At 33.2% G+C, this 13,418-nt stretch overlaps 1 protein-coding gene across 3 annotated transcripts; it reads left to right on the forward strand.

Moving 5' to 3' along the window:
- Positions 1-4,437: 4,437 nt before the first annotated feature.
- hprt1l (hypoxanthine phosphoribosyltransferase 1, like) lies at positions 4,438-10,087 on the forward strand. 3 transcript variants are annotated; one of them, XM_059546347.1, is made up of 9 exons: positions 4,438-4,661; positions 5,919-6,025; positions 6,197-6,455; positions 7,058-7,123; positions 7,700-7,717; positions 7,826-7,908; positions 8,075-8,121; positions 9,211-9,287; positions 9,414-10,087. In XM_059546347.1, the coding sequence occupies exons 1-9, from the start codon at positions 4,644-4,646 to the stop codon at positions 9,459-9,461; spliced, it is 723 nt and encodes a 240-aa protein (XP_059402330.1). In that variant the 5' UTR covers positions 4,438-4,643; the 3' UTR covers positions 9,462-10,087. The 3 variants fall into 3 exon arrangements, with proteins under 3 accessions (XP_059402330.1, XP_059402332.1, XP_059402331.1); XM_059546349.1 differs by having other exon boundaries at positions 4,444-4,737; XM_059546348.1 differs by having other exon boundaries at positions 4,451-4,661; positions 6,272-6,455.
- Positions 10,088-13,418: the final 3,331 nt, after the last annotated feature.

Raw genomic sequence — 13,418 nt, forward strand, 5'->3', positions numbered from 1 at the left:
ATTATTTATTTTTTTTAATTTGACAGCTTTAGGTCATTGAATGGTTGTAAGGAAAAGAGCAGCGAGAACATTCTTCATAATTGTTCCTTTTGTGTTTCACAGAAGAAAGACAATTCTACAGATTCTGAATTTAATGACATGAGTGTTAGAAAAATAATACTAGGGTATTTATTGTTCGATGTGAACTATGACAACTATGAGGGTGGTTTTTGGGCAGCTTAAAATGGAAGTTAGGTCCATATTTCCTTGAGGGTTTAAGAAGGGATTGGTTAGTTTTCACCCCCCAAGTTACAATAAACCTCATCTATGATCAGATAGTCGATGTTGGGTTGTTAGAGGAGAAAATCTGATAAAATCCCAAGTTTTAAAACAAGCTATGATGAAGAGACTGCTTCAAACCACCACTGCATGACAAAATCATCTTACAAGTTTTAAAAATGATCTTTTGGAAAATATGAAAGCTCTTACCAGTCAGAAATCATTAGTCATGTATCCTAACTGGAAGATTTCTCTACAAGTAATCATCAGAGTGAAGAAGGGTGTGTGTACGCTGGTAAATTAACATGAACAGGGTGATATTAACAGAATGCTGCCACATTTTGTCATAACTGATACTAATTGGTTGTTTACATCAGTCTTGATTTTTCTTTATATTTGTTATTACATTTTGAAGCATTTTTTTTCTCATTTCTTTCGAAAGTCATTGTCACTCTCACTGAGGCGTTCTTTTCATTGTAGGACATTGCTCTGATATTTTATTAAACATTTATTTGACATTTTACTTGTTCACAGACACATGCCGTCTTTTACAAATCTTTTTTAAGACTTAACATCAATGTACAGTACTCTACTCTAAGCAGCAGCTTTTGCATTGACAATATTCTCATGCAAACATAATGTGAGGTAGTTCTATTTCAAATAAACATCTTTGCTTTGAGAAGTCAGTTATTTTTACATCACACTTACCTTTTTCTTGCCTTTATATTCTTTAAAAAAATATGCTTTATGTAAAATTTGCATAACTACTGTTGTAAATAGTAGATCGGCTGTTTTAAGTGTGCTGTTCCTTTGTGAGGTAGCAGTTTGTTAAAAGTGTGCTCTCTTTGTAGTAAAAGATAATATCTCACCTGCAAGTGAGGCATACATACAGTATTTTTGTAAGACTGAATTTCGAAATGTACTATGTACATTATAAACATTTTAAAAGTGAATTGTCCCTTCTGCAGTACTGTACTTCATATGTCAATATTCGGAGTGGTGGAATGATGGTTTTGTCCCCATCACTGTGTTACAAAATGGAGATTGTTATTTGTTTGGTAAGTGAAATTCAAATACTGTCAATTTCTAAACGATTAAAAAAAAGCCTGGTTTTGGGTATGGGTGAATCTCACACAGACTAATCGTTTGCCATATTCCACCCCAAAATCAATTCTCTGTAGTCCGTTGAATATAACAATAACTCTTGCTCTTGTAAGATGAAAAAATATTAATTTAAATATTAAAGTACAATTGTACACATTGGTATTGTTTTTTTTTTGTTTAATTACAGTTAAGAAAATTCAATTTTTAAGATGAAAAATAGTTTTCTTTTGATTTTGGGGTGAAATATGACCTGGATCTGTCTTTGTGAGACACACAGGCTAATGTTCTGGAACTTGGGTTCCATGCAAAGCCATAAAAAAAATCCAACTCTGGAATCAGAGTAGAAGAATGTGTGTGAGTGTTACCTCATGTTGCAGGACATACAGATTCACACTACATCTAACCTAAGGACCAATTCAGAAAAAAAAAAAAAAAGGCGTTCATTTCTCAAAACGGGGCAGCAAAATCTATGACTTTTGATTAAAAAAATAATTTGTCCATTCTTGTGTTTTTTGGTACTTATGCTCCAGCTTACGTCAAAATCATACTGTATGTATTATGAACAAAAATATATTTCTGCACAAATCCATCAACATTTTTTTTTTCATATTGTGCTTTTTGATTGAAAGTACTTTGTGCCTTTGCAAGCCTTTCCTCTTACTTCTAAAGGACCTTTGTATATAATTAAACACTTAGATGTTGGGATTACTAGTACTTAATCCAGAAGTAAAAGACTACAGTTTTTTTTTAATCGACATTGTTTTGTCTGGTCAAATTGTCATTTGTCTGTCGGTGTAGTCTCGAATACATCTTAACATTTATATCATGAAACTGCTATGCAGCCTCAACTCTCACTTTTGTTTTAAAATGTTGTCATTCTCATCCACTGGTGGTTATAGCCTCCTGAGATTTGTAAGATCAAAGTGTAAGGTTAAAGAAGGTTATTGATCGCGGTGATAACTGAATTATGATCACCTTTTTTCTGTTTGTTTGGCCAGCAGGTGTTTGAAGAATTTTTGTCAGTAAATATTAAATTAAAAGAGCGCTTAACCCAATCACCAGCAGTTATTTGTGCTTTTATTTGATGTGAAATGAGTATTTTAACTGCACTGTTTTTACACATTTTTAAATTTTGTTTGCTTTCATTTGATGTGATTAACGTCCAATGCTTTTAAAGTTGTCGCAGGACAGTGGTTCTCAACCCCCCTTTAAACTAGGAGTCAATAGATATATAAATAATTGTTTCATTTGAGTGATTTCATAATTTAACAACTGTATTTATAACAGGTTACATACAAATGGGAAACATATAAAATTGTTTTTTTTTGATTGGCAAGGTCGCACCAGCACAGTACATTCACATTTATTCATTTAGCAGACGCTTTTATCCAAAGCCACTTACATTTAAGGATTACAACAAACTGTGTATCATAATAAAATAAGAGAACAGTAGAGGTGCTGTAAGATCGGTACACGCAGGACCAAATTTCTACATTGTGGTTGGAACTTCAAGTGGTGCATTTTTACCAGAGTAAGGGATGTGAATTGGCACATGGCACTATTTTACGTATTTACATTGATTATAACTTGTTTTAAATAAATAAGTTTGGTTTTGCCCCCTAGTGGCCCCTGGTTGAGAACCACTGCTTCACTCATGAGTGTGTGAGAATGACATTCAGTCTGGTGAAGAAACATCAACTAATGACATTTGACGTCAATAAACGTATTTTGCTTTAATCAGTACATTTGTATTCTCCTGCAGTTGTATTTCTGTAAGATGTGCTGCTATATAAATAAAGATAGATATGAAGTTCTTTCCCTTGTGTCTTATGTTTTGTGTAAATTATACAATTAAAAAAAAAAGTTGGTGACAATACACTTTAATATTGTCACATTGTGTGTTATTTATCGACACCCTGAACAATATAAAGTATACACAATGACTTATGAATAAATGACTATATATAGTTTTATTTTGTTGTAATATATATGCAGTGCTGGACAGAAATCATGTAAATATTTTATTTTATGTAAGTATTTATTATAAACAATTATATGTATAAAATAAATACAATTTATATATATATATATATATACTCAGTGGTGTGCGGGGTATTCTGAAACAAGAAGGCGAAAGTCCTCAAAGTTGTTAATTCATGTCCCGGTCACATTTTCTTGGTTAAATACAGATAACTTAGACTATCAGAAAATATATACATTTTTTTGTGTGTTTTTATTTTCTTTTACTAAAACTATATTTTTACACTGTATATTTTTTTTTACTATGTCACCATTATTCTATTTACTACAGCCAGGTATGAATCAGATCTTTTTAAGCATTTTACATTTTACATATAACATCATAACTCAAGCAGTAACAATTTAAACAATGTGTTTTATTTGTAAACTTATGTTTAGCTATTATTTTTTATAGTGAACTATTTTTGAATATTTCGGATCATCAGTCATTAAAACTAAGGTAAATACTGATCACAGCTAGATTTAGGCCACTTTTTTAATTTCGCCCATCTGATCACTCACTAAAAACTCCCACAGATCACGTTTTCATGCCATTTTAATCCCTATTTTAACATAAAGTGTTTATATCTTAAGTGTGTGAGTTGTTTTTACTTAAAATTAGTTTTTCAATAACACCATTATATTGTTCATTCAGACTAGAGATGTAAATAATGGTATGAAAATGTTATAAAACTCACAAACTCCCTACAGTTCCTTCACGAACCCCACTTAGAGAAACTTTGTCGTAATATAATATTTAATGCACTTCATGTTGTTAATAGCAACCTGGAATGTTCTTATTATATTATCTAAAATTTATTTTTATTTTTTACGTAATTTGTGACGGACTACAGTTTGCAAGTAGCCTAATCTAATCTAGCCAGGACTGTGTGTGTACTTTACAACGTTCACAAAAGAAAAAGGGTCGGATAATGCATTCGGGTATGTTTTCATTTGACATAAAAATAAAACTAAAACTATTTGTCAGTGACACAGAGTCGCATCACACTGCTGTCTGCAGACATTGACTCGGTCTCTCTGCGGTTAAAGCACAGGGGAACACGGCTCAATCAGATTAGTGGGTAAAATGGATTGTGACGTCAGGGTTTAGGAAGCGTCGCGTTGCCGTTGACTTCACGCACAGCAGGCGCGCGCTTCACCCGGACGCGCGCAGACCGAGCTGTTCTCCTCCCGCAGACAGACGCCGGCGGCATGAGCTGAGTCCACCGACACCGACACCGGCCTGAAGCACAAACAGCAGAATGACCGCGTATCTGGAGGTAAGAGACGCTCGCTCGCGCACTGAACGAGACGCGCGTCGGATGGAGACTCTTCGCGTTTCGACAGGTTCATGAGGTGTGGCTCGGCACCATATGTGCACAAACTCCTCAATTATTCATACAATTCATTAGCTTTATTTTTCAGACCGCACGTTTGAACTGATCTGTGACGAAAATAGTCATTAATGCACATAAACAGAGTGGTTTGGTTTAAAGCGAACCGCATTCTCAACCGGTCTGAAAGAAAGAGCGGGGTTGTTGCCAAGGCGACGCCATTGGTCAGATCAGCGTGCGGTGTTTACAGCGTTTACAGAAATAGTTTACTCAATATATATATATATATATATATATATATATATATATAATTTTTTTCTTTCTTTTGAGCACATGATGAAAGGTTTCATGTAAGGAAGTTTTGTTCTCTTCCATACAATGAAAACAAATGACTAACGTTACATCTGTCACGCTAGACCGATGCTATATTGTAATGCTGCCTTCACTTGCTATCTGAATTATATATGGACTTGCACACCTCCTCAAATCATAATTTAGACTGGGTCATGTGCAACAAGCACGTGAAAGGCAATTTCAGTTCTCTAAACCAGAGCTTTGTGTGGATATTAGTGAAATGTAGTGGGTAAAGAAAGCTCTATAGTCTATTATCATTAGTTTCGGGCTGTGTGAATCATAGCTCACACTGAAGTCACATTCAGACTACACTTTCTGCTGGTCAGTGCAGTGAATCTGTGTCTTCACCCTGAACCTGATGCTTGAGGAAATATAACACCCTCATGCGAAATTAATTATCTTGGATATTTCTATAAAATGACTGAATTGTAATTTTTATCGCCAAAATAAATAACAAACAACACTCACTTTACAAATACATGTGCACACACTTTCAGAAACCTTATAAACTCATACACACTGACAAAAATGTGATTTAATTTAAAACATGTTTTACTTTGTAAATTAATCATTTACAAAGAAACAGCAAGTAACATTGAATTGAAACCGAAATTTGAAATACAAAGACTGAAATTTGTTTTTCAAATTTTTGTATTTTTGTAAAAACTTGTATTTTCTTGTAAAACGTACTCCAATAATTTGTTTTATTATTATTTATAACTACAAAGAAAATCATTTTTACATTGTATAACTCGAGTGGATTAAATAACAGTAGCTGTTGAAAATATCAGGAGTCTCGGTGTTTCTTTAATAGATAGATATTGTAATAGATTTGTAATGTTTTTTTAGATAGCTGATGACAGCAAAGGGCACGAGCTGAGTCTGTTCTGTGTGCCGAAACACTACGAGGAGGATCTGGACAGTGTCATTATACCCAGTGGCCTCATTAAAGACCGGTACGGTAATGCTCAAACAGTATTATTGTGTTCAGAAGTGTTCATTTGTGAAGCGATACAGTTGTGCTGTTGCCCTCGTGTTCCCCGTTTAGTTAATGATGTTAGCGCAGGACGAGAGGCATGTGATTTGAATTCTGCTTTCCCCTTTGTTTGTTTAACAAATTTCCCCAGGAATCTCTTGACTGACATTTTTGGCATGGCATCAGCCAGCTTTAATGAATGCATTAATGTGAAAACACTCTGCAGGACTGAGAGGTTGGCCAGAGATATCGTTCGGGACATGGGCGGCCATCATATCGTGGCCCTCTGCGTTCTGAAAGGAGGGTATAAGTTCTTCGCGGACCTGATGGATTTCATCAAGACGTTGAATCAAAACAGCGATAAGTCTGTGCCACTGACTGTGGACTTCATTCGGCTGAAGAGCTACTCGGTGAGGGCCAGCTTCACTGAGCCTCACACATTCATACACAACACTGACCCATAAATCATTTCAGAAATAGACGTCTGCTTTCATTACTGTCTATAAAAGTGGAGCATGTTATTGAAATGACAAGGGCAAGCTTGCGGTTGATCAAAGAAGCATGCCGACGTTCAATAACTAGCATTCAGAAAACCGATCGGCTGAATTTACATTTCATGTCGACTTTAAAAACAGTAGGCCTAATATTAATTCATATCTTTTATATTATAGTTTTATGGCTAAATTCCTAGCAGCATTAAGAATGTTTGATTTGAGTTTTTAGTATTTTTGGACAGAATACTGTAGAATTTTATTAGCATTTATCAGTGTTTATCATTTAATTAACATCATGAAAATAATCGTTGGTTTATTGGAACTAGCCAGAAATTTTAATATATAGTATAACTGTAAGTTCATCCACCTAGAAAAGATTGAGATGAGTTCAAGACTCAAATACAGTTTTTTAGCAAAGAATTCATATATGTGCTTTAACAGAAATACAGTATTTTTATTGTTGTTCAAACGACTTTTCTGTGTTAATTGTCTCTTTGTCCTGCTCTGATCCTCCTCAGAATGACCAGTCTACAAACTGTGTGAAGGTTATTGGAGGAGATGAATTATCTGCCCTTACTGGCAAAGTGAGTTTTGACTGAACTTTGCATATTTCTTTTTTTTGTTTTCTATTTTTACTCTATTCAAAACGTTTAAGGTCTGTCTGAATTTATGAAATCTCTTATGCTCACACCAAGGCTGCATGTATTGATTTATTTGATGATACAAGTAAAAATAACTGCCTTCTATTTGAATATATTGTAAAATGTCATTTATCGCGGTGATCAAAGCTGTATTTTCAGCATCATTAGTGTCACACAATCCTTCAGAAATCATTCTAATATGTGGATTTGCTGCTCAAGAAACATTTCTGATCTTATCAATGTTGAAAACATGCTTCATATTTTGTGCAAGCCATGATAAAAAAATGTTTTCAGGTTTCTCTGATGAATAGAAAGTTCAAAAGAATAGCATTTATTTTAAATAGAATTTTGTTATATTTTAAATATCTTCTCTGTCATTTTTGATCAGTTTATTGCATCTTTGCTGAATGAAAGTATTTATTTATTCCGAGAGAAAAAACCCTGTACTGATCCAGTAGTTGATACCTAATTGAATGTTATGGTCTGGTTGTTCATTTCTCTTCTCTCTGTTTCCTCCAGAATGTGCTCATAGTTGAGGTGAGGTTCACTTTGGAGTCAGTATACGTTCATGTCAAATGTGTTCACAGCAGCACGTGTTAAATGTAGTGTACAGATGATGTAACGAAATCTCTTTTTGTGCCCAAGGACATTGTAGAGACAGGCAGAACTATGGAAACACTGCTCAAACTATTAAATGAATGTCATCCTAAAATGGTGAAGGTCGTCAGGTAAGGCAGGAGCATCCCTGGGAAGAACAGTTTTTCTTAAAACATATTTTAAACCGCTGCATCATGAGCACATTTAGAGACATTTCTGTGAACATATGTGGTTAAATGGCCTCGCTGCTCTTTTTATTTTTGATATCTCACAATATTTAATGTCATGTCGTTTCAGTTTACTTGTGAAACGGACCCCCAGGAGCTCAGGGTACCGTCCAGACTGTGAGTTCCTTCATGTTGCTCATCTTTGGATTTTATTGGATATTATGAACATTTTGTGCTTAATCCGCATCACTTACAGAAATCAAACCCCCTGCATTCATGTAGCTGGATGTGTAATCATCTGTCTGTGTTCAGAGTAGTTATGCAATGCTTTTAGAAAGAAAGCTGATAAGCTCTTTCTATCCGTCTGTCTATCCTCTGACTTCCACTGTAAAGCCGAGCGCTGAAGTGCTTCGAGTCCGTTATCAAGAGGATGGAGACTCAGTCTCTGTTTAACAGTGACACACTAGTGATGTCCTCTACAGGGGACCACCAGCTCTGTTCCAGTGCAGATAATAATGCAACCAACCAAAATATAAATTAAATTCATCATTGAAGATGTTACAATGAGATGAACCTGTCTTTAAGTAGATTATAATATAATTCTTTTTTTTTTCTAGTTAGATTTTCTTATAATAATATTGAGTACTATATTATGTAATTAGTTCCATTAAAAAAAGTGCTTAATTGTCATGAAAATAATGGATAAATTCTGGCCTTTCTTTATGCAAAGTATAACTAACCCCACCCAAAAAAAAAAAAAAATGAGCTGATGATAATTATATAATTTTATTTTCAAACAATTTTTGGGAATGTGCATAATCGTCATGAAAATAATATTACATAATTATAACATTGAAAATGTATTAAATATTTATGTATTAATTTTTTAATCATGTTTTTTGGAATGTGCTTAATTATTATGAAAATAATGTAAACAGTTTGGACTTGTGCACTAAAAAAAGGAATATATATAAATGAATATTTAAACTGAATTAGTTCATGTTGGCGGAAAACTTATTAGAGATGTTACCTGGAAATCTCGATTATAATTAGTATACACAATATTTTTGGTATGTTCATAATTGCAATGAAAATAACATTACATAATTATAACATTGATTAATGTAATATTAATCATGTTTTTTTGGAATGTGTTTAAATGTAATGAAAACAATGCATAAAAGCTTTCTTTCTGCAAAAAAAATAATTGTATTGTTCTCCTTGTATTGTGTGAGTGTTTAAACGTCTTGTTTTCTGTGTTTACAGATATTGGATTTGAAGTTCCTGATAAGTTCCTAGTGGGATATGCTTTAGACTACAATGAATATTTCAGGGATTTGAGTGTAAGTGTCCTGTTCTTTTCTGGTTGAATTGTGTGCACGGCATAACTTGGTGTATATTGAGTGCATGTTTTGTATATTATGATCTGAATTGTTTTTACACCTTATCTTTTTATTTATATCTTTCAGCATATCTGTATATTAAGTGACAGAGCCAAAGAGAAATATAAAGTATGATATGACACCCACGTCCTGGATGCATGAAGACAAAGATCACTGTGAATTATTATTATTATTATTATTATTATTATATATTTTTTTGTTATTGTAAAATAATTTTTCTACATGCCGTCTGAAATGATTAATGAGCTCCTGAAACATGGATTCCCAAAGATCAGTGATCACAGTTTAGTGTTGCAGTGAATGAGAGCGAGTCTTGAATCTAATTTTAATTGTCATTACTGGGAGTTGCCTCTTTGTGGATTGTTTGGACTGAGGCCTTAGCTAAATTGATTTTATTTTGATCTTATGTTGGCTAATACAAGTTTGGATATAGCGCTCAGAGACAGCAGAGTTGATCAATGTTAGCTGGTTATTGTTATTAATATATTGACTCCAGATTATCCACACACTGAGTTATTGAAATTTAGTTTTTTTGCTTACAATAAAGTATCACTGACAATGCTATTTTATTTTTTGTCCTGGTTGTTTTGAAAACAGTAAGTCCAATAGTTGAACTGTATGATTGTGTATGTGATATTTACCTGTTTACTGCCACCAAAACTATGGAAATTGACAAGCTGTTACGAAAGAGAAATAAACGTTTCTCCAAAGAAAAAAGCAATAAAAGCAGCATAGAATGATTTTTTTCTTTCGATTTTCATGTCAAAATGTATTGAAAAAAGTTTGTTATGGCCATCATTGTGCAAAAATATCTAAAATATGAGCTAAATGTGATGTTTTGGAGATTTAATATGTATTATATATGTGAGGAGGTGTAAAGTACTGGAGTAATTTTACCGGATTACTGTACTTAAGTATTGTTTTGGGGGATTTGTACTTTCCTCAACTACAATTTAAACTGACTACTTGTACTTTTACTTGATTACATTTTTAAGAAAAAGCAGTACTTTACACTCCTTACAATTTTATTTCATCTTGAAAAGTACATTATATTTTTTATTTTATTTTATGCACATTAAATATGGTAAACAGCTCAAACGTGTGCCTGACGTGAGAACTAATGATCATTGTTTTCATGCATCAAACACACATTTCTACTTCAATTAGGACTTTCATCAGGTACATGTCTTGCTTCAAAAGTTCACCATCACATCTGAGGAAGTATTAATTAATTATTTCAACACATTCTTGTATTCTCCATCACATCTTGCTCTTCAAAGGGATAGTTCACCCAAAACCATTTACTGAACCTCCGTCATCCCAGATGTTTAAGACTTTCTTCCTTCACATGAACACAAGCAAAGATTTGTAGTCCATATAATGCAAGGGGACAGGACCACTTCAGAAACCTCACAAAGTGAACATGACGGTCAAGATTAAAATATTGGCATTTGTATTTTTCTTATTATGCCTATCGTTTCACTTAAGAAGACAGTGATTCATTAACAGGGGTTGCATGAGTTACTGTCATATTCTCTTTGTGTATAGTTTTTAAGTGTCATTTTTGGATGTCCCATACAATTGCGTTATATAAAGAGATTTTTTTTCTCTCTAAAACTCTTAGATTGTGTTCGACTGATAAATGAAAGTCATATATGATGGCATTAGGGTGGAAATAATGGAGTTTCCTTTAATCCGGTGATGGGTTTCATTTTAATTGTTGTTGTTGAAGTAAATATACATGTTTGACCTGTGCCATTGCATTTTTTTCGTTCTCTCCGTTTGAACATTCTTCGGTATTGTCTGTCAGAAAAAAAGTACTTCTACTTCTTTAATATTTGAGTATAATTTAAAGTTGTACTTTTTTACTTTTCCTCGAGTATAATTTTGACCAGATACTTGTACTTTCACTTGAGTACAATTTTTGAGTACTTTTCCCACCTCTGTATATGTGTGTGTTTCTCCTACTCACCCTCAGCGACCGTTAGGAGCAACTCGAAGGCTTGTTTGAATTGTTGTTGGGCGCCAAATATGTTACTTCAAAAAATCCTTTATTGACACTTTTCAAATATCAGAAGGACCTTTAAAATACTAACGTTTGCAAATTAAGTATTTTTGTTTAAATCTACTAATTACAACGATTGATACCAGGGTCCCGTTCTTCGTTCTTCACTGACTCCGTTCTCTGGATTTGATTGTTGACGATTCGTCATGAACTTGGATCATTTGGTTCTTCATCCCGGAGTTGCTGTCATAGCAACAGGTCCGTTAACTTAAAACTGCTCCGGAGCAGCTTATTTCATGTAAACAGAATTAGATCTTTTTAACCAGGGACAATAATGTAAAACAATAACAATTAAAAAGATTAATTTAAAGATAATGTTGGGTAGTCCATAATAGCATACTATAGACAATGAAATATTTATTCTTGATAAACTTATCACTTTATAATTATATTAGAGTCTTACACACAGATAATGTAGAGTCGTGCATTAATTTGAGTGATGACGGATATTGTGGGAGTGGCTTGATGGACCCTAAAGAAACTTTCATGAATGTTGTCACGTAACAAATCTTTAAAAATATAAAATTAAATGAATAGCTAATTACTACATTAAAATAAAATTCTAAAGATGGTATAAATAATATAAATCTCGAATCTAAATATTTGGGAATGTAAAAAAATAAAATAAAAACGGAACTTTTAATTGATCTATTATAACTTTTATTTAGTTTTGTTCGCTTGGCTGTTTCATTATAAAAGTCTAGAAATTTGTCAAGTCTTTTGTCAGGTGTCTTTTAATTATATGATGTCAACGTTGCTGTACGTTGCATGCACGGATGATAGTGGTTTCGAGTAACGGTACATTCATCCAACAGTGAACACGAGAAAGGCGCAATTATCTTAGAAAACTCAATCCAGCCAAATAATCATAAACAACAGGTGCGTTTAATAATTTTATTGTCAGTCAATTTGCGGATGACACTACTCTTTTTTTAAGAAATGAACAGCAAATACCCCTAGCACTTCAATTAATTAAGTTTTTTTCAGAAGCTTCAGGTTTAAAGCTAAATATGTCAAAATGTGAGTTATTGGCCATTCACGATCATCCTAATGTAACATTATACAATATCCCAGTGAAAAATGAAGTCAAATATTTAGGTATCTGGTTATCTAAGACGATGGATAATTTAGAACATTTAAATTTTGATAAAACCTTGGATAATTGTAAATTAATAATGAATACTTGGCTACAGAGACACATTACAATTTTTGGAAGAATTTTATTGACAAAAGTAGAGAATCTTTCTAGATTCATCTATCCATGTTTCTCTTTATCAGTTTCTGCAAAAAGGATAAAGGCATTTAACAAATTAAACTTTGATTTTATATGGAAAATGAAAAGTCATTATATACGTAAAAGTGATATGATTAAAGATTATGAAGAAGGAGGTCTTAAAACGATTGACTTTGATATTATGAATGGGGTCATTAAACTTAGATGGTTGCAGTCTTTCATTAATGATAAGTCATCTTTCTGGTTTGAGATTCCTATATCGTATTCAATAAATGTAGTGGCATAAGTTTTCTGCTGCAATGTGACTTTGAACTTTCCAAACTTCCTGTAAAACTTTCTGCTTTCCATCAACAAGTATTATTATACTGGAAATTGATTTTCAAGCATAACTTTAGCCCTCATAATACGTCAATCTGGAACAACAGATGTATAACTGTGAACAGAAAATCTTTGTTTATTGATGAGTGGTGGCAGAAGGGCATATGGAGTGGACAATGGGGGAAACATACTGAGCCATGTTGCTTTTTGTGGTAAATACAATATAAGTTGCTCCTCTAAAATGTATGAAAAAATTATCAAGAATATTCCATTACAGATGCTTAAATTAGTAAGTGAACATCTGAAATATTCAAGGATAATACCTAACCTACAAGAACTTATTATAGAAAATGTAAGCTTTGTTGACAGAAAATGTTCAAACAAATTCTTAAGAGACTGTTTAGTACATCAATGTTTCCCAGGACCGGTATTAAGGAATTATATTTTTCGTCAT

The sequence above is a fragment of the Carassius carassius genome, chromosome 50, assembly GCF_963082965.1.
Source record: "Carassius carassius chromosome 50, fCarCar2.1, whole genome shotgun sequence".
NCBI lineage: Eukaryota > Metazoa > Chordata > Actinopteri > Cypriniformes > Cyprinidae > Carassius > Carassius carassius.

What these genes read in the sequence shown, in the direction of transcription:
- hprt1l (XM_059546347.1), top strand. An exon ending in AGTGGCCTCATTAAAGACCG is followed by an intron (nt 6,026 to 6,196) that starts GTACGGTAATGC and finishes AAATTTCCCCAG; the next exon opens with GAATCTCTTGACTGACATTT. An exon ending in AAAATGGTGAAGGTCGTCAG is followed by an intron (nt 7,909 to 8,074) that starts GTAAGGCAGGAG and finishes ATGTCGTTTCAG; the next exon opens with TTTACTTGTGAAACGGACCC.